General features: G+C 42.6%; 1 protein-coding gene across 6 annotated transcripts in view; it reads right to left on the minus strand.

Moving 5' to 3' along the window:
- Positions 1-1,414: 1,414 nt before the first annotated feature.
- Positions 1,415-20,597, minus strand: part of cep170bb (centrosomal protein 170Bb) — a 38,316-nt gene continuing 19,133 nt past the window's right edge. For 4 of the 6 annotated variants that reach the window (XM_072702567.1, XM_072702564.1, XM_072702568.1 and 1 more), the window contains 13 exons: positions 15,866-16,366; positions 14,249-15,294; positions 11,976-12,167; positions 11,252-11,378; positions 9,522-11,150; positions 8,420-8,651; positions 8,104-8,251; positions 7,781-7,819; positions 6,419-6,547; positions 6,152-6,240; positions 5,774-5,867; positions 5,595-5,646; positions 1,415-3,711 (listed from right to left, as the gene is read on the minus strand). In XM_072702567.1, coding sequence (XP_072558668.1) covers positions 3,521-3,711; positions 5,595-5,646; positions 5,774-5,867; positions 6,152-6,240; positions 6,419-6,547; positions 7,781-7,819; positions 8,104-8,251; positions 8,420-8,651; positions 9,522-11,150; positions 11,252-11,378; positions 11,976-12,167; positions 14,249-15,294; positions 15,866-16,366 — 4,469 coding nt within the window. In that variant the 3' untranslated portion in view covers positions 1,415-3,520. The remainder of the gene's footprint in view (positions 3,712-5,594; positions 5,647-5,773; positions 5,868-6,151; positions 6,241-6,418; positions 6,548-7,780; positions 7,820-8,103; positions 8,252-8,419; positions 8,652-9,521; positions 11,151-11,251; positions 11,379-11,975; positions 12,168-14,248; positions 15,295-15,865; positions 16,367-20,597) is intronic. The other 2 variants (XM_072702566.1, XM_072702565.1) reach the window with 2 other exon arrangements.

The raw sequence follows: 20,597 nt of genomic DNA on the forward strand, positions 1-20,597 counted from the left end.
GCCCGTCTGGCACCAACAACCATGCCACGCTCAAAATTGCTTAAATCACCTTTCTTTCCCATTCTGACATTCAGTTTGGAGTTCAGGAGATTGTCTTGACCAGGACCACACCCCTAAATGCATTGAAGCAACTGCCATGTGATTGGTTGATTAGATAATTGCATTAATGAGAAATTGAACAGGTGTTCCTAATAATCCTTTAGGTGAGTGTATATATACACACACACACTATTTCATATATATCTGTATGTTTATGTATGTTAAGAATTCCCTGTAATTAGTTTTACATATGAATATTTATATACATACACAAAATATATTGTGATGCCCCAGGGTCGGGTAATAAACACTTTAGTAATTCAAATAATGGCATGCTTAGTCCCACATTGTCATAGTAAATAACTTGTCAATTAATGTGTGCATTTGTGTATTTATGTTGTATATAGTAAATGTTTTTATATTGTGCTGAATGTAATGTTTGCCGTGTGGTTGCATAGCGCTTAACCTGACTGTGATTATTGTGTGAAATGTAGGCTTTTCCTGACTGTGCCACTGCTGATTGTCCCTAGCAGTGCACTGCTATTAAAGGTGAACTCCTTGTTTATATAAACAAGATAAAACACGACCCACCGCACTGATTCAGCTGCAGTATGCATATTTGTGCTAAATTTTAACCTGTTCATGTTATACTGGTTACACTAAATAAATACTGGAGGACACCCGTTATTTTAGTGATTAAATTATATTTATTACTATGTTAAAAACATGATAAAAATTAAATATCTTATTTAAGGCAGAAAAGAATAAACATTCACAAGAAATTCATAAAGAAAAATAAAGCTTTTAACAATGATTAAAAATAAAGATCGAAATCTGAAAGGGAGCACATTCTTCAATGCCCAAAGTACGCAATCAGTCCAAAAACTGGATAATAGACTTTAACGATAGGAAACTGCAAAACCAGGCAAAGACACCTAGGCCTGATTTACAGATAAAATGTTGAGATGAGATGTGTAGCTTATGTTTGATTTGCATGCAGGTGAGAAGAATTAAATAAAACAGAAAGCTGAAATTAATGAAAGCCCAAGACATTGTAACTTAACAGCAGCCTCTACAGCATCACCCTCAATGAAGTGTCTGAAATACAGGTGTAGGCCCATACCGGCGATAAAAATCGATACATTCACCAGCCAGCACAAGACCTCAAAATAACCCTCAAGGTTTTACAAAGATAACTGTCAAAGATCACCCATCACAGGTGGGGATTATTTTACTTAAAAGAGCAGAATGTTAATGATTAGCCTTAAGCTTGCCATTAAAATATACAGCATGTTTTCCTAACATCGTTTCTTACGAAAAGTATGCCTTTTAAAATGAACATTTATGCGCATGGAAAAACAGCATCTTCACAAAATAATCTTTTACTTTTATTTTCTTTAATTTTTTAAGTGCATTCCTGTTCCTCTGTACAGATTATTTATTTACCTCCATTTGCTCAATCACACTGGTACAGTGGTGCAGCCGTCTTACACAAAGAAAGAATAATGTAAATCAACTGCCTAACAGAAAACATACAGTGAGGTTAGCAAAATGTTTAGTTTAATATAAATGTCAGATTTACAGAACACTGAATATATTTGGAATACATCATCTAGGAGTGTTTCCCCTACGTCGGACCTGGGGCTGTTCTGGGCAATTTGTCATACTTTGCACAATTTGTATGCATGAATCACAAATACAGAGCCTGCTTGCCTTTGACAAAAACATAACACTCGGTCTTCTTTGGCTTGATGCTACTGTACATGCTTGGTCGTGTGGTTCCTACCACCACCACAATACATCTAACCCAAAGAGACATCTTACAGACTAATTAAATACTTAACACCATGCATTTTAAAGGTGAAACGATAATCATTCATTTCTGCAACTCTTTTCTACACATTTATTCCAATGGTGTCTGCTGGTGAATGTAAACAAATGTGTTTAATACGGTGGGACAGCAGGCTGAGCAGAGGAGCTAAGCTGAGGTTCTACTGCGGGACAGTCACTATGTTTTGAAGCATAAATTTAAGCATTACAATATCCAGAGTCTACACAGCCTACAGAGATGGGCATCTGGACAGCAAAGACATAAAAGAGATTCATAGCTTGGGAACATCTTACCCTATAACACCCAAACTGACCAAAGCGCCACACGAAACACCTACACTAAACAGTGGAAGGGCTCACAGCCTTCAGATAAACCCGTACACAATAAGTTAGCAGTTGTTTCAAGACTAATATGGATGTTTGGAAGACCATACCCTGCTCCATTTCCCAGAAAACACACACAAGTCTATTAACTGATTGACTCAGTCCAGAATTCTTATTATCTGATTCTCAATCATTAGCAGGATTTTTGTAATTCACAATGAATGCAAAATCCTTTCTGTTACAACAACAATGGAAGTAACCACAGGTACTTCACCTTGTTTAAAAGGTCATCCAGGTTATGGGTATACAGGTAAGTAGAAAGATCTGTTATATCTGAGAGACATAATTTCTTGTGCAGGAGATAAAAAATAAATAAAAGAACACTTCACTCTTCTTAAGACATTTCATAGCCAAATCTACTCCAGGTTACCTTCAGCTTTATTTATAAATACAAATATGGCAACACTGCTTGAATTAATTCCAGAGCATTTTCTTATGTGTGCAATAAAAAGCAACGTGTATTAAATAATTACCATTGCACAGTTCGAGGAAGAAAAAAATGTATACATGACAAGGCAACATCTTTTTAAAAATTAAAACACAGAAAAAAAACACTAGAGCAAAAGAAAAATGCTATGCAACCTTGTGGACAAAACTTTCATACTTGCCAGTTAAGCACACGATGCAGCACATCACAAGCACAGCACATCCTCACAGTGCACACTGAGCACATCACAAAAGCTGTTCCAATTTCCTGCAGGTTTTGGATGTTTGAGCACCACATGATCCTTAAAGCATGAATGTACCTATCCGCACTTACCGAGTCAATAGAAATAAATAGAGGAGAAACAAAATGCATACCGAGTCACTTAAAAGGCCTCTGTCACACGACCAGGTGAAATTTCTGTAGTAAATACTGCCCACGTATAATATTCATATATTATGATGTCAGCTATAGCATCCATTTGTTGACCCCATTAAATGCATCAGCTGTTTAATGCTACAAACAAATTGTAAAACATAAGATAATGCAAGATAAACAAAATGACAAAACAATGAGGTTCCCCCATTCAACCCCGCCACAGCCTGCCTACTGGACACTTAGTATTTGCATTCTTCTCAGGGAGGCAATGCTGTGTTTTCAAAAAACAATCTGCATTATCATGAGTTATATCTTGTTCAATACATTCATTTCAAACACACATTGGAGATCTTCTCCGCTTTCTTTCGCTTTTGTGTCATTCCATATTTATACAATGACATGATGGTTCAGACTGCCTCCACATGACCTGGCAGTCTTGACCGTGACCTGGCCAGTCCACAGCACTCAGCTCTGGCTGCCGGCGCCCGCCAGGCTCTTCCTGCGCACCTCGCTGGGCTTCTTGCCTGTGGCGTTAGCAGCTGAGCTTCGGGCCCCTCGTGTCGGGGGCTGGGAAGCCAATGTGGGCTTTGCCCCAGCTGGTGGGACCTTGTTGAGTGGGTCAGTACTTCGTCCAGGCTCAATAATAGTGTTTATAACTAAAAACAGAAAGAGACAGAGTAATGCAGAAATCCCCTGGCAGCTAATCTTACATACGCACAATAAGAGGCCTATATGTTTTCACATGTATTTTCACATTTAGCACTGAAAAACAAAACCATATAAAGGCAGTATGTAGAAGAAATGGATCATTTTTGATCAAATGTATTGAAATGATGGACAAAAATTGTATGGACATATCCTGATAGGAACTGTACATTCCGGCACTACAATGCAATGAACATAAGAACATAAGAACTATACAAACGAGAGGAGGCCATTCGGTCCATCGAGCTCACTTGGGGAGAACTTAACTAATACAGTAGCTCAGAGTTGTTAAAATCTTAACTAGCTCTGATTTAAAGGAACTCAAAGATTCAGCTTGCACTATGTTATCAGGAAGACTATTCCATACTCTGACTACACGCTGTGTAAAAAAAGTGCTTCCTTAAATCCAGTTTGAAATGTTCTCCTGCTAATTTCCACCTACTGTATGGCCACGAGTTCTTGTATTTGAACTAATGTTGAAGTAACTATTCGGTTGAACAGCATCCAAACCTGTTAGAATCTTATAGACCAGGATCATGTCCCTCCTCAGTCTCCTTTGCTTGAGGCTGAACAGATTTAGCTCAACTAACCTTTCCTCGTATGACATTCCTCTAAGACCAGGAATCATTCTTGTGGCCCTACGCTGCACCTTTTCTAAGGCCGCAATGTCCTTTTTAAGATATGGTGACCAAACCTGCACACAATATTCTAGGTGAGGTCTCACCAAGGAATTGTATAATCTTAGCATTACCTCCCTTGACTTAAGGTCCACACACCTGGAGATATACCCCAACATCCTATTGGCCTTTTTTATTGCTTCTCCGCACTGGCGAGAATGAGACATGGAAGCATCAACATACACACCAAGGTCTTTCTCATAATCAGCTACCTTTATTTCAGTAGGTCCCATAAAATACCTGTACTTCATATTTCTGCTCCCTATATGGAGTACCTTACATTTGTCTATGTTAAATTTCATCTGCCAGGTATCGGCCCAGTCACTAATTAAATCAAGATCCCGCTGTAGCTGCCGAGCCGCTAGTTCAGTATCTGATACACCACCCACCTTGGTGTCATCTGCAAATTTCACCAGTTTACTGTATATATTGGTGTCTATTTCATTTATGTAAATTAGGAACAATAGTGGTCCTAAAATTGAACCCTGCGGTACTCCACTATGAACGCAGGCCCACTGTGACATTGTGCCTCTTATAACTACTCGCTGCTTCCTATCTGTTAACCAGTTATCAATCCAGATCGCTACAGTTCCTAAAATACCTGTCGCTTTGAGTTTAAGTAAGAGCCTCTTGTGGGGGACAACATCAAAAGCCTTTTGGAAATCTAAGTAGATGACATCATAGGCCTTCATATCATCAAACAGTAACATTTTAGTAAGACCACCAATTTATCAATTAGGATACATGACAACAGTAACAGTCTCGTGCTATCTATTCTTTAACTGCACATATACCCTTAACTAATTTATTATTATTCTTCTTATTATTATTATAAAAATTTTATGTACATAATTTTACAATATTCCATTTTCAGTATATTCTATTTGTGTTTGCACCACATTTACTTGATTGCACTGTTAACTGTCTTTGCACTATATGTAATCTATCTGTGCACTACACTCTCTCTGCTGTATGCACCCAAATTTCCCTCTGGGATCAATAAAGTTCATCGTAAATTTAATCTCAATCTTAAAGCAATAACTTGTAACTGTAATACATTTTAATGTCAACAGGTTGAGAATGGAGCATTCATTAGAAAAATACAGGCCATACATCACATGCAGCATAAAAACAGCTGACACCTTGGATGCTCTTACCTTCTAGTTGTTTATGAACTCTTCTTAATTCCTTCAAAATGGAACTGATTTCCTGAGGTGACAATATAAACAGTATGAAAATTATTATCCATAACATAACACAAATTACATATACTACTCTATGCACAGATGTTTCACAATAACTAAGAATTGGTACCAGAGAGAAGGACAAAGGAGACCTTATTTGATGTCTTTAGTATAGGCACTTCATTCTCAGCACTGATCTTTGCCTCGATTTCTTCCCACACTTCTGTCCTGTTGTGGAACAATGCCCTGAAATGGCACAGAAGCGACAGACTCAAAACGACAGAACTAAATAATGTAGGGGTTTCAAGTCAGAAGTCTGAGGAAGGCAGACGCATAGGTGGTTGAAAGTGGTTTGAAGGTTAGGCACGATTTAAATCCTTAAGAACTGATAAAGAATTTTTTTTTATTATTGCTCTCCTTTCATGCTTTTATGTTTGTATGGAAATAGACATGTGCTCTCGTTTATTTCCAGAAAAGTACCTGTTTTGTACAATCAATTCTGAAAAGACAAAAAGTCCATACAGTCTTACTTCATTTTCTCTGCCAGCTGTTCGGTGTTCTCCCTAATTGCCAGGGACAGCTGAGACACGGGATTCAGCATCAGATTGTCTAAAATGACCTGCAAAGCAAAAATGTGTGTTTTTCAAATTGCCCCTATGTATAATCAATTCTTTTTCCCACAGAAAATTGTAAAAGGACAAAAAGAGGTGAATGTTAAAGAAATAACCACACCAGAGAAATTTTGCTGCCTCGAGATACCAACGGGATGAAAATTTTGAGAAAAGAGAGAAAATGACCTCTTCACGATTCCACAGTGGCCGTTTGGAATCTTCTTCATTCATATTTGGGTCTGGGTCCCGGACCCCAACTGCACCTGGTGGAACTTTTTGGTAGTTCAAGCTGGCTTCTGGAATGTGCTGAATTAACTGTGAGTGAAGACATAAATGGCCATTAGGAGGAATTAATCAGACTATCATCATAAACAAGCCGGAGATGGGATTATACTGTATACTATATGAGGAGTGGGTAACAGTGACAGTATGAAAATGTTACTCGATGTATGGGGTAGGGGAAGGACACTGACTGTTTAGAAATGGTACTCCAGAGTTAAGGAGGGGCACTCACAATTCTAGCTGATCATTAACTGTACAAAAGTCAGTCAAATTACAGGGAGTCATTCACACATTCACAGAAATCATTCATGTACAGTACAGTGCTGTGCAAAAGTATTTGGCCATCAAGGAACGTTTAATGCTATTTACCAGGGTAGTAAGTGTTAGTTTGTCAGGAAAAAAACTAAACACAGTTTAACATTACAATACATGCAAATGAAGAGTAACACAGTAAAAAGTAACAAGAAATTTTTCTCTTCCTTTAAAATGTATCGATGTCTTGTTGGATGGCAGGAAGAACACAGGTTCGGTTCCCAAACCTTTGCACAGCGGCACCTCAGCCAGTTCATGTCTTCATTAAATTTCACCACCAATTTAATTCATTAGTTAATAACATGATGCGATATTGGTTAGCCAAACATGGTATGCTAGTGGATATTTCAATAAATAAATGGGTATGTTGGACAGTTACTGCAAATACTTATTGGAATGACTTTAGAAGAGGTATTGAAATGACTAGCCTAATATATACAGTGCTAGTCAAAAGTTTGGATACAGCAAGCCACCTACAAAGGAAAGTGATAGTATTGCGTCAAATGACCAGGTCACCTGACCTAAACACAGTAGGAATGGTTGTGGAGGAGTTTGGCCAGAGAGTGAAGGAAGCCAAAGAGTTCTAAAAATGCCAAAAGTCTTGTATTCTGTTTGGTTACTTATGATTAAGGTTAGGGTTGCGTAGGAATTAAGGTCTTCATGTTGGGATTAGAGTTTTCCCCGTACAAATAAATGGAGAGTCCCCAAAGATATAATTACAAACGTGTGTGTGTGTGTGTGTCTGTGTATGAAGTTCATTTAAACATATATTCTTTGACTGCCTAACAAATTTGCACAGCACTGTACACATTTTGTAGTTTGGTTTAGCTATTTAATGTAATTGTTAGTTTATTTTGGGTATCAGGTAGCATATGTAGGATTTACATGTATGATAGCTGTGAGAAATGGGCTTGAGTCTCAGATAAAAACATAAACAATAAATGAGGAATGCACCTGGGAAAAGCGGGTGGCCTGCAAGGATGGAAATATTCTCTGTTTACAAACAGAAAAAGAAAATGGCCATAAAGATCAAGCACGTGTTGAAAGGCAATCCACGCTCCTAGCAGACCTGAACAGTGAAATGTCCTTATGCATACAGTTTAATTCTAGAATACAGTTACAAGAAATGTATACCATACATGGAGTTATTTAAAGCATTAGTGCAACTTTCTACAGTTGTCTGTAGCTATCCAAATCAGCCTATATTGTTGTCTCTGGAAAGTTCATTGCAACTACAAAAGTAGTACATTGATTGTGGGTACTCTGTGGTGCTCTACCTCTTCCCGGGCAGAAATGGTGGAGGCTGGAGTGTTGGGCACAGAGCCAGGTGAGGTCGTAGTGCCCATTCCCGAGTCAGCTTCACCTGCCACGTCATGGATCTCTTGAGCCAACATAGCCAAGTCTTTGGCTAGGTCCTGACTCAGCCTGCAGCAGTCAGACACAGATGCATAACATACATACATTGTTTCAGGCATACTCAACTGCATTGTTTTCTCAAAGAAAACACTGTGTTTAAGTGCTGTTGAGTAAACAGGTTTTTCCTCCAATGCACCAAACAAAGAAGCTCCTTATTCCCCTATGACTCCAAGTTACCTGGCAATTTCAGCACTGTGTGTGGACCAATGCTGGAAGGAGCTGGTCTCATTGTCCACTGCTGAACCTTCATTTTTGGCTTTGGATTGGACTGGGGCAGCCTTGGTGATACTCTGAGTCTGTGTAGCTGCTGAAGTATGGGAGCGCTTGTGTTTAGCAGTGCCTGCAGGGGCATCATATTCCTCCTCCGATGTAGAGGAATAATCGGAGCCTTTTTGCCGTCGCCGAAAACCTTCCCAAATTAGTTGGTTTGAGGAAAGTACATAGGTGGTTGAAAGTGGTTTAAAGGACAGATGTTGGAAAATGAGGGGTTCCAGGATTGAATGTTAACATTTGAAGAAAATGTTGCACCAGGTGTTGGTGATATACAGTTGAAAATTCGAGGGTTGAAGGGTTAGGGTAAAGGGATGAAAAAAATAGAGAGGACAGGAACAGATATAGTTACAGTAATTCACCAGCATGCAAAAGCCAAAGAAGAAACAAATTTGAAATGGTAATCATTTTGCTCATACAGTTTTCAATCTCAGTTTTGAATTACAATTTCAGGTGAATCCAGATGACCACTTCACAATATACTCCAAAGTGTAAATAAAAGAAATTCTCATTTATTATTATGAATGTATTATTAATGTACTTCAAAATGCAAAGCAAGAAACTGAATTATTGCAGAAAATATTAACGTTTTCAGGCAGCCAAAATAGGGTTAACTGGAAAGTGTTAGTTGTAATATTGAACTTCAGGCAGAAGCAAATCTTATAGACCTACTAATGTATGACTTATACTACTATACCATGCTATGCTATACTACATTATAGTACATCATACTGCACTAACACAAAGTCAATAGTATATTAATACTTGACTACTGCTATATGTACAAAACCAAGGGGGTGACACATATTCACTTCAGCAAGGCTTGAAAAAAAACATGCTAAAACAGCATACAATTCACTTAGATTTGCTTTTGTTTGTCGGTTGAATTCATTCCACAAAAAAGTAACCTGTCAAACTGTTTTCATTGCACAACTCTATTAAAACATGTATGAAAGAAAGCTAACATGTCAGCAGCCAAGATAAACACATTGGAGACCTTTTCACTTACCGGTAGTGGTAGAATACTTGGCACTGCTGGATCGAGCGCGGGTGAGGGGCTGCTTTGAGGTAGCAGTCCTGGATCCCTTTCCGGCCCCAGGCTTTGGCTCAGTTGTTCCTGCCTTACGAGTGGAGGTACTGAGCTCTGAGCTACGATTAAAGGCATCAGTCCGGCTGGTGGACTCAGCATCACTAGGCGTGGTGAACGAACCCGTCCTCTTCCTGGGCAAAGCTAAGACATCCAGGCGAGACAATTTCTTACTGTCAGCCGGGGCTTTGGTTGGTGGGTTGATATCGGAACCTTGAGAGGCTCGGTCTGCCTCCGTGCCCTCAGTATCAGAAGCCTCGCCCAGCCGGGCCCGACGCAGCATGGATGCACGGGTGGGTCGTGGGGAGGAGAGACTGTTGGAGCGAGTCAGTGCTTGGTACACCACTCCTTTCAAGGAATCTTTCTGGAGCACAGCTGGAAGACGTTTGCGGGTACCAAGCCGGGAACCAGACTCATAGTCAGAGGAGGCAGTTTCGGGCCAGTACTGCAGGCTTGAGCTCTGCTGCTCATCCGTGAAGTCCAGCGAGCCACGGTTCCCAGTGCTTCTGCGGATCTGAAGGCGTTTATTCGGCTCGCCCTTGCTGGTGTGGTCGGTGACATGGGCACGGCGCTTCTCAGATAAACGTTCACGGGCGGTTGGCTGGCGGGCCACTAGACTTTGGGCAGACAGACTGGATGATGATTTCTCCTTCTGCAGGATACTACTGGTCAACTTCTTGGCTGGTGCAGAGGGAGTATTTTTGTTACTGATCAGACTGACAGTGCTGCCTGTGTCCAAATCAGAATCCCCAGACAGTGAGTCCCCCGCGTGGCTGGAAGATCCCACATGCTTCTGCTCCACCTCATTAAGAGAAGGGCTCTGGTATATCTCACCATGTTCAATGATGCTCAGAGCAGGCTGGCTGGAGATGTGTGGAAGCCTGCTGATGGGGATGTCATCGCTTGGTCGATCTTTAGTGAAGCTCTCCTGTCTGACAAAGGAGACGTTGGGCTCCTTTTTGAGCTGGCCATCAGTGCCCTGTGAATGGAGACTGGGAGCAGAAGCATTTGGCCTGACAGCTCTACGGGGCTCACGACTACTTGAATGCCTTGCAAGAACAGCTGCTGGGGAAATTCTGGGAGGTCCATCCTGTTCTCTCCTAGTTTGAAACAGAGCAGGTGCCAAGTCTGTTTTGGAGTTGGTCTCCTCTGACCCAATGTAGAACGATGTAGATTTGACTGAAGATGCAGTCTTTTCTGGCTCTTTGGCTTCATTCTCACTTTTCTCCTGATTCCTTCTAGCTCGACTGTCCTTGTTTCGATCAACAACAGAGCACTCATCTGACTTGCTGGCATCACTAAGGCTGTCCGGGTCCAAGTCATCCTGGAGGTGCAACTTCCTTGATTCTTGTTGATGGGGCTTAGTGGAGCCATTTTCTGATGTGTTACATTCTGTGACAGGGTCATGCTGAATGAGAATAGTAGGAGCTGCACTCTCCAACTTTTCCACCTGTGGTACTTGGGGGAGGAGCCGTCTTGTTCTGGATCCTTGGTTGTTCTCCACATCTGTGTTATCTATGCATTGGCTTATCATTGGTTTGGCATGGCCATCTACATGAACAAACAAACATGGCATTTAATGGTACACTATTAACCAGAATACCTGTAATGTGGTCTCCAGTCAATGTGCACTGCCATTTAGTGTGACTCACCTGCGTTGGAAAGATCCTCCTGAGAAAGGGCTGCTGAAGGCCCTGACTCACTATAGCCATCTGCCAGGCTGGCCCAGCGGGAAACCCACTTGGAGGCACCTGTGCCTGCAGAAGAGGCTGCATGCACCTGAAATACAGACATCTGTGTTTGACTAATAAGTCTGTGTAGTCTGTGTTTGACTTTGAACACTTTTCTATGAATGTTGTGTCTATAAGAATCTATGAATACAATCATAACACATTATAATGCATTCATAAAGTATTATAAAAATGGCTATAAATATTTATAGAAAGGCATACATTATAGCCATGTTTACTTTATGATGCTTTATGAAGCTGTCAACTATAATGCATCATAGATACTGTCATAATGCAATACAAAGCATCTGTAATTCTTGTACTGGCCATTTGTAATGCATTATGAAGGTATTTATAGTATATTATAGATAAGAGCTTCATTGAAGCATATGAAGTATTATATTCAACACTATCGACACCTTGTGAATAGGAGATGCTGTAATGCTTTATTAATTCCTATACCAACCATTATAATGCATCATGCATTATAGATGAGTGCTTCAAGTAAAGTGTTACCAAAGTAACTTCATGAATGGAGCAGAAGGGAGCATGCAAAATAAATTTCTTTTCTCAATATGAGTTTATTAGTTATTTTTTGAGCAGAATGACAACCCCAAAATGAAGATGAGAAATCAATGGACTTTACCTGTGACTGGCTGGTAAGATTGTCACGAAGGGTTGCGGAGTCTAAATCTTGGACCAGGGCTTCCTTGAAGTCACAAGCACCACCCAGGCTTTGAGGCTGGACAGCCTGTTGGTCTTGCTCCTTGTCGATGACAGGTCTCAGCACTCGAGCAGTCACTCCAGTGTACTCGGCGCAGTCGGGGACCCCAAACACCTGCCAGAAAAAAGGCACATGTGAGTGAAGGTGCTAGTATATGATGAAGAATCCTAGTCAACTAGGAAAGATCAACATCATCTGGGTATTTACAGCTACATTACATTATTTTTGCAGTAATATTGTCTTGTCCATTGGAAAAGAAGCATGTACAACTAATTTTCCCTGAAATATGGAATCTTTCATTCTTGCTTTAGGACAATCACTTATTTAAGTAAAACAGCCATTTCAAATTAAATACTGTGAATACTTTGAAACTCATTTTAATCATACACAAAATATGCAACATTAAAAATAATGAAATCAGACTGCAAGCTGCCAGATACTACAATGTCACATTCCCTGCTCTGCAGCAGTCTTTAAGGAGTACCTAAATGAAACCCATGTGATATGGGGAGATCATGCACACACACATGCTGCATCAGAAATTGCACACTTCCATACTAAATAGTGCGCCAAAATAGTACACAAGATATACTAGTGCATCTGAAACCATAAGGCACATCAGTTAAGTACATGAAAAGTTCCCAGATGGCGAACTACTTCTGGTCAAAATCTGAAGTGTGAAAATACTGGACTTCAATCCTTTAATGCTAGACGTGACTTCTAAGGAAATTCTTAATATTTGTACTCTCATAATGATTAAAAAAGTATGGAAACATATTGAATTATGCAGTTTTTTCTATTATTAATTTAAAAAAAAGCAGGATGCAAAATTGTTAATGTGAAGAGCTGTCATGACAAGATAATACATTGCAGTTAAGATTCACTGAGAAGTGCAATGCATTTTGGTTCATTTGGTAAACACTTTGTGACATCAGTACTTCCATTCATATGCAGGACATCCGTCATTAAAGGTCAAAGTCCCGCAGTTTAAAGGTGACATAGTGTACCTGGAAAAGTGTACGAAGTTTGTACTCACACAGTAATCACACTAAATGACCATTGATGTTGTGTGTACATAATTAAGTACATAGTGCAGAGCTCTTCAAATCTGGCCCTCGATTCGAAATCCAGGCCCAGGTAGTTAGTTTAATAATTACTGAATGGCCACAGAGGCTTCACACCTGGCTCATTGGTCAAGGAAGGCTGGAAAATTAGCAGTGCTTGGTCCTTGAGGACCGTGTGTTACGTCCCTCTTCGGTTTCCTGTTTATTCCGGGTAAGGCTGCATTATGGGTTTTTTTTAGGTTGCAGGTGGTGGTGGTGGTTTGCTTTTCTAATTGATTATAGGTGAGACCTGTTGGATGGGTGGAGTCTTCCCTATTAGAGTCCCGGGTCCACCTGCATCAGGAGGAGAGCTTCGTAGGAAAGACGACGCCACGCTGAGTGTTCCCGCTGCTGAGATTTTTGTTTGTCTGAGTTGATACAGTATTCTGTTTTGCTGCTCTCTTATATTTCCCGGACTTTTGCTTTGGCGCTTACCTTCTTTTCGTAAATAAAAACCCTACATCGTTGAGCCAGCTGGTTTGGGTCTTTTATGTTGCGGTCATTGATTTGGCCGTAACACCGTGATTTGAACAGCCCTGACATAGTGCCTACCTGTGTGGTTCCAAATGCAGCCACAATGAATGGAAACAGGGTTTGAACCTCCAACCCAAGAAATATGAGAAGTTAAGTGCTACCCATGGTGCTACCCCCCAAGAGGTCTTTATACTATTCATAATTCAAACAAGGGCAATAATATGTTAGTAAGTTTGTATCATGTAAGTAAACATGCCAGCATTTCCAACAAATGTCAAACGATTAAGTTTAATCTTAGTCCAGTAGCCCAGACTAAAAGCCTTAAGAGATACTGTACTACATACCAAGCACTTTATTGGAGCTATGTTGCACATATCTGGTCTTCTTTATCTTATTACCAGCATAACTTACTGTTATTATTACATATTTATTACAATGTGACCTTGCCTTACTTCTTTCAGTATTCTTATGGTGAAGTTGACCACCTCACATTTCACTGCAGGTTACAGTTGTACTGTATACCTTGCATGTTACAAATAAAACTCTTGAATCCTTAATCCTAAATAAAACTAGATCTTTTTATTAACCAGAGCAGCTGCAACACGGCAGTGTGTTTACCTTGTCGATCATACTGCGCGCCTCCTCTACCTCCTTATCCGGGGCCTCCGTCTCGATGGTGTAAGTGCCTGCATCACTCAAGCTGTCTTCCTCCTCTGTTCTCACTGCCTTTGAGGCCTTGGGGTCCATGCTGTGGGCACTCACTGGCAACGGAGGCGGGGGCACCGGGGCCAACACTGGAGACACATACTTTGTGGGTGTATGACTGAGTGGTTGGGCGTGATCAGGGGTAGGAGGGCGATTTACGGAGGGTGGAAGGGTTGGGCTAACATGGGGAGATGGGGAAGCTTGTAGATGGGTGGACGTCTCCATGACTGGTGGAGCAGACATACGTAGAGGAGGTGTGTTCTCCTTGGTGGGTGAGATACTTTTGTTAGATTCCTTCACAATGTCACCTGTAAAGTCTTGGTCCAGCTTGGATGTCTTGGCAACACTTGCTAAAGGTCGGGTGGAAATGGCAGAGGTGGAGAGTGAGGAAAAGCCTGACCCAGAAGGAGCGCTACTGAGCCTCTCCTCACCCTTCTCCCGCTTTAACGAGCCAGCCCTCTGCGGAGGCCCTGGACCAGGCCCCTTCAGCGGGATCGTCACCTGCTGCGTGGCTGGGATCTGCCCCGAAGAAGCAGACGCTCTTTCCCCACCCTGGCCTCCAGCTTTCCGTCTCTCCAGCTTGGCCTTGAGGGCAGAGTAGGAGTCGCCATGGGCGGAGTTATGTGTGAAGGACTGTGAGCGCTTCTTACGCGGGTTGTCGTCGAAGAACTCAATAATGAAGGCTTGCTGGTTAAGAAGCTCCTGTGGGGACGTCTTGGCTTTGTCTTGTGGAGAAGATGGAGTCTCAGAAGGAGACTGGGTCTCTTTGGAGACTGTAAGTGTAGGCAGCGTGAACTTTGTTGGCAGCAGATGGTGTTGAAGAGCAGATTGCTGTGACTGAACAGAGGGCTGTGACTGAACAGAGGGCTGTGGCTGCACCAGGTTTGACGCCGTGCTGCACTTTTGCTTCAGGACTGGGTCCTCAGAGTCACTCTGGGTCCCATCCTCGTGCTGGTGCCCTATCAATAAACAGAGGGGTCAAGCAAAGACTAAACATCACAAAGAACCCGGAAATTTCAGGCAGATAAGACACAGTCTAAGCCAGGGGTGTCAAACTGCAGTCCTGGGGGGCTGCAGCCCTGTGTAGCTTAGTTCTTTCCCTGTTCCACCACAAATGAGTCAGCTCAACAGCTATGTCGTAATTAGCACAGGTGTGTTTAACGAGGGGAAACCCAAAAATGTGCAGGGCTCCGGCCCCCCAGGACTGGAGTCTGACACCTGTGGTCTAAGCCTTCACATATAATTACTGCTTTTTATCCCAAAATATATATAATCAAGGTTATGATCTCATTTCCTTCCTTCTTGATCATTTTTTGCTGGTATTGACTTACATTTTTACTGCTACTTCTCCTATAGCAACTTTTGAATTAGTAATTTAGTCGACTTATATCCACACAATAAATAAAAAGTATTAAAATTATTTACATAATGGTCAAGCTTTATTCAAATGAGTTTTCACAGAAGGTCATAACTATGCTTAAATATGGTCTTGCTTAATGTTCAGCTGTGGCTGTTAACACCTTCACCCACCTTTGAGAGTTTTAATGTGCATTGCTAAGTCACTCTTGGTACTATAGACATCCTCTGAGGGATTCTTCTGCCTCATTATGCTGACATTGCTATTCACCAGCCAGTCAGCCACCTTGCTTTCCGCTGACATCACCTCTGTGGGTGTGGCAGCCAGTTGCTTACTCGACAGCTTGAGCTGCCTAGTGGAGAATTTAGTGACGTGATCCTTGATCTTCATCTTTCCTGGCATGCAGTCATCAAACTCAATGGTGAAGGAGGCATGGCTCTGTACCACCGGGGGTGTGGGGGTGATTGTGGAGGCCAGAGGTGGGGCATCGGTGTCCTTAGTCGGGATCTCATGGAGCTCAGCTTCATGGGTCTTCGGCTGTGTCTGGAACTCCTTAGTGGGGATTTCAAAGTAGCTGGGCTCCCGCCGGTATGAGTAGATGGAATCGTCTTCGGATTCCCGGTAGTCTGAACAATTCATCTCCGGCATGATTCCTGAACCCTCTTTTGGGCTGCCTGTATGAAAACATTTGTACATCTATATTCCAGAAAAACTAGGAAAAAGGAGAAGTGCTATGAAGTCCAGCTTTGGGTACTCATATACACTATATTGCCAAAAGTATTGGGACACCCCTCTAAATCATTAAATTCAGGAGTTCCAATCACTTCCATAGACACAGGTATATAAAATGAAGCACCTAGGCATGCAGACCGCTTCTACAAACATTTGCGAAAGAATGGGTCACTCTCAGAAGCTCAGTGAATTCAAGTGTGGTACTGTGATAGGATGCCACCTGTGCAGTCCATTCTTGAAATTTCCTTGCTACTAAATATTCCATGGTCAACTATTAATGGTATTATAACAAAGTGGAAGCAATTGGGAATAACAGCAACTCAGCCACAAAGTGGTAAACGACAGACTGGGGACAAGGCATGCTGAGGCGCACAGTGTGCAGAAGTCACCAACGGTCTGCAGAGTCAATAGCTACAGACCTCCAAACTTCTTTTTTTTTTTTTGTTTTTTTATTAATGTGTCCTGTCCGGCAGCTTTCGCAAGCAGAATAATGGTCTGAATGCACTGCTGTGTCAGACATATTTGCTTTACCATGAGGGGCTCTATAAACTCTGTATAGGCCCTTCATGTTGGTCAATTTCTTTTTATTCGTATATTTATTGTATCTTGTTTAATACATGTAAAATATTCCAGTTGCCGTGCTGCCCGGAAGGGAGTGATAGATTAGGAAAATGAGTGAAGAAAAGGGGTAGGGAGAGAGATTAAAGAGAAAGAAGGAAAGAGAGAGAGAGAGAAAAAAAAAAAACACGAACAAAGGCGGAGACAACAGTGGGACAGAGAGGCTAAGAAAGACAGGAGTAACGTAAAAAGCACATAAGGCAAAAAAAGGAAAAAAAAAAAAACGCATTTGAAATACAACCAAAAAAGCATAAATACAAAGACACAACCAGAAATAAAGAAAATAAAACAGATATACAGACATACAAAATTGTAGCATGTGCTTGGAAGGGAGCGTGGAGGTGTATTTGCATGTGTGTTCATCTGTTTGGGGGAGGTGTTTGAACACTTATGCGTGTGTTGGGTGCGTGTGAATTTCTCCATGGAATGCACTTGATAGCGAGGGTGGGGGGCCGCAACCACACCCCACAAGAACCAGAGGCCGGCGGAGACAGGCCCAGGAGACCCAAGGTGTCCGCAGCCCCCCAAGAGCACGGAAGAGCCAAGGCCCCACGTCCCCACGACAGCCGGGTCCCCACCCCAGCAGGAGGAGGAGGGAGGTCCCAGGCGCAGCCCCCACAGCCAAAAGGGCATGAGCCCCAGAGAACCAGAGGCAACAGGCAGCCGACCCCGCGAGGGTGACGGCCGCTCCCACACGGGCCAGGGCCAGGGCCCCAGGACCCCAGGCGGCCGGGAGCCGACCGGCCCCTGGCAGAGAGCCCCACCCGTGCCGGAGAGGATCGAGCCCCCGCCAGGCCACCACCCGGGGAGGAGGGACAGCAACCATGCCAAGGAGGCAGCCGCGCCCAGGAAGGAGCAGCTAGCCCCGGACCCAGGCCCACACTGCCCACACAGACACCTCGCAGACACACCTCTCAGCCATACACATAGACCATACATCCACTCACACAACATACACAGACACATACACAGAGACAAAAAGACATAAGCCCATCCACTCCGGACCGCCCTCCGCCATGCGGGGGAACGGACGCCACCCCCCAGCGCCAGCCGCTACCCCAGGGCGCCACCAGCCAGACGACTACCCGAGTGCCCCCCCACCATCGCGGGCAGGGAGCAGGGGTGTAGGAAGACCTGCCCACTCTCCTCCCACACGCACCTGTGTGAGAGGTGGAGTGTTGGATGCATGTGTTGGTGCATGTGAGTGTATGTGGTGTAAGGGATGAGTATGACTGTTGAGAAACTTAAGATGGATTTTAAAATTGACGGGGGAAGCGAGGAGGAGCGCTGCTTGCAAACAGCTCTCCTCCCTATCACCCCCCCCCCGCCAAGACCCTCAATGTATATGGTGTAAGTAAAATTGAGGGGCGGGCAGCAGTGAAGAGGTGAGTGAGACCACCTCAGCGGCCCCACCCACCAACCTCTGAGTAGTGCCCCCACCCCCCAAGGCCCTGTGTGTATACTGATATGTGATGACTAAAGTGCAATTAAAACAAGGGCAGAGGGCCGCGCAGCACAGCGAGTAAGGCCATGTGGATGGCCCCCTCACCGCAGCGTGCGCGGCACATTCCAAACTTCATGTGGCCTTCAGATTAGCTCAAGAACCTTACATCACCAAGTGCCACCACTTTACTCTAGAGCAGTGGAGATGTGTTCTCTGGAGTGACAAATCATGCTTCTCTGTCTCGCAATACGATGGATGAGTCTGGATTGGTGGCTGCCAGGAGAACGGTACTTGCCTGACTGCATTGTGCCAAGTGTAAAGTTTGGTGGAGGGGGGATTATAGTGTGGGATTGTTTTTCAGGCGTTGCACTTGGCCCTTTAGTTACAGTAAAAGGAACTCTTAATGCTGGAGCAATCGAAGCCATTTTGGACAATTTCATGTTCCCAACATTGTGGGAACCATTTGGGGATGGTCCCTTCTTGTTCCAACATGGCTGCGCACCAGTGCACAAAGCAAGGTCCATAAGGACATGGATGAGCGAGTCTGGTGTGGAGGAACTTGACTGGCCTGCACAGAGCCCTGACCTCAACTCGACAGAACACCTTTGGGATGAATTAGAGAGGAGATTGCGTGCCAGGCCTTCATCAGTGCCTGACCTCACAAATGCTCTCCTGGAAGAACGGTCAAAAATAATAATATGTATGTTCAACTGATATTTACTGGTATTTAGTGGTAAATAGATGCCTACCTTTCTAAATCTTTTGACTCATTCCTCAGATACAGCACAACCTTTTCAATTGTTTTTATTTGTTTTCCTTCCAAGCTTGGAATAGGAATGTTTTTATGACACCCAGTGAATATTTTCCCTCTGTCATATAACTCTTTCGGTCTATATCAGATGGGTCTATAGAAAACATTATTCGTTTTATAAATATAGACCAAAAATGTCAATGTAAAGATCTACAGCTTGAAGACACAAAAGTTCAAAGACGTCAGACTTTAGATTTACTGCATTGCTCATGAGGCATCATTAAGCTTAACCAAGCTACACTGAAAGACTGATATTCCTGCTGACTGGAGGATCATGCATTTCATAGAATCTGGGTGCAGGAGACCTACCTGGACTTCTTTGCATTACCTCTACAAACAGACCAGCCTACAAGGGTTCATCCAACACAGCTATAATGGATGAGTGCATCCCAACTGTCTAATGGTAATAGTTTGAGCAAAGAAGAAGGATAAATTTAGCCCTAACAGCTAAAACTTTGGTAAAAGAGCTTCAGTCACCTTGACTGAATATTAGCTGATTAGTTAGCAATATTGTTTTAAGCTCACTTGCAGAATAGTAACATACCCATGGTAAAATGCTCTCTATTACTTGTGAACAATCATAAGAACATAAGAACTATACAAACGAGAGGAGGCCATTCGGCCCATCGAGCTCGCTTGGGGAGAACTTAACTAATAGCTCAGAGTTGTTAAAATCTTATCTAGCTCTGATTTAAAGGAACCCAAGGATTCAGCTTGCACTACATTATCAGGAAGACTATTCCATACTCTAACTACACGCTGTGTAAAGAAGTGTTTCCTTAAATCCAGTTTGAAATGTTTCCACCTATGGCCACGAGTTCTTGTATTTGAACTAATGCTAAAGTAACTATTCGGTTGAACAGCATCCAAACCTGTTAGAATCTTATAGACCTGGATCATGTCCCCCCTCAGTCTCCTTTGCTTGAGGATGAACAGAATTAGCTCAACTAACCTTTCCTTGTATGACATTCCTCTAAGACCAGGAATCATTCTTGTGGCCCTACGCTGCACCTTTTCTAAGGCCGCAATGTCCTTTTTAAGATATGGTGACCAAACCTGCACACAATATTCTAGGTGAGGTCTCACCAAGGAATTGTATAATCTTAGCATTACCTCCCTTGACTTAAGGTCCACACACCTGGAGATATACCCCAACATCCTATTGGCCTTTTTTATTGCTTCCCCGCACTGGCGAGAATGAGACATGGAAGCATCAACATACACACCAAGGTCTTTCTCATAATCAGCTACCTTTATTTCAGTACATAAGAACATAAGAACATAAGAAATTTACAAACGA

This window comes from Paramormyrops kingsleyae, chromosome 19 (assembly GCF_048594095.1).
Source record: "Paramormyrops kingsleyae isolate MSU_618 chromosome 19, PKINGS_0.4, whole genome shotgun sequence".
Taxonomy (NCBI): domain Eukaryota; kingdom Metazoa; phylum Chordata; class Actinopteri; order Osteoglossiformes; family Mormyridae; genus Paramormyrops; species Paramormyrops kingsleyae.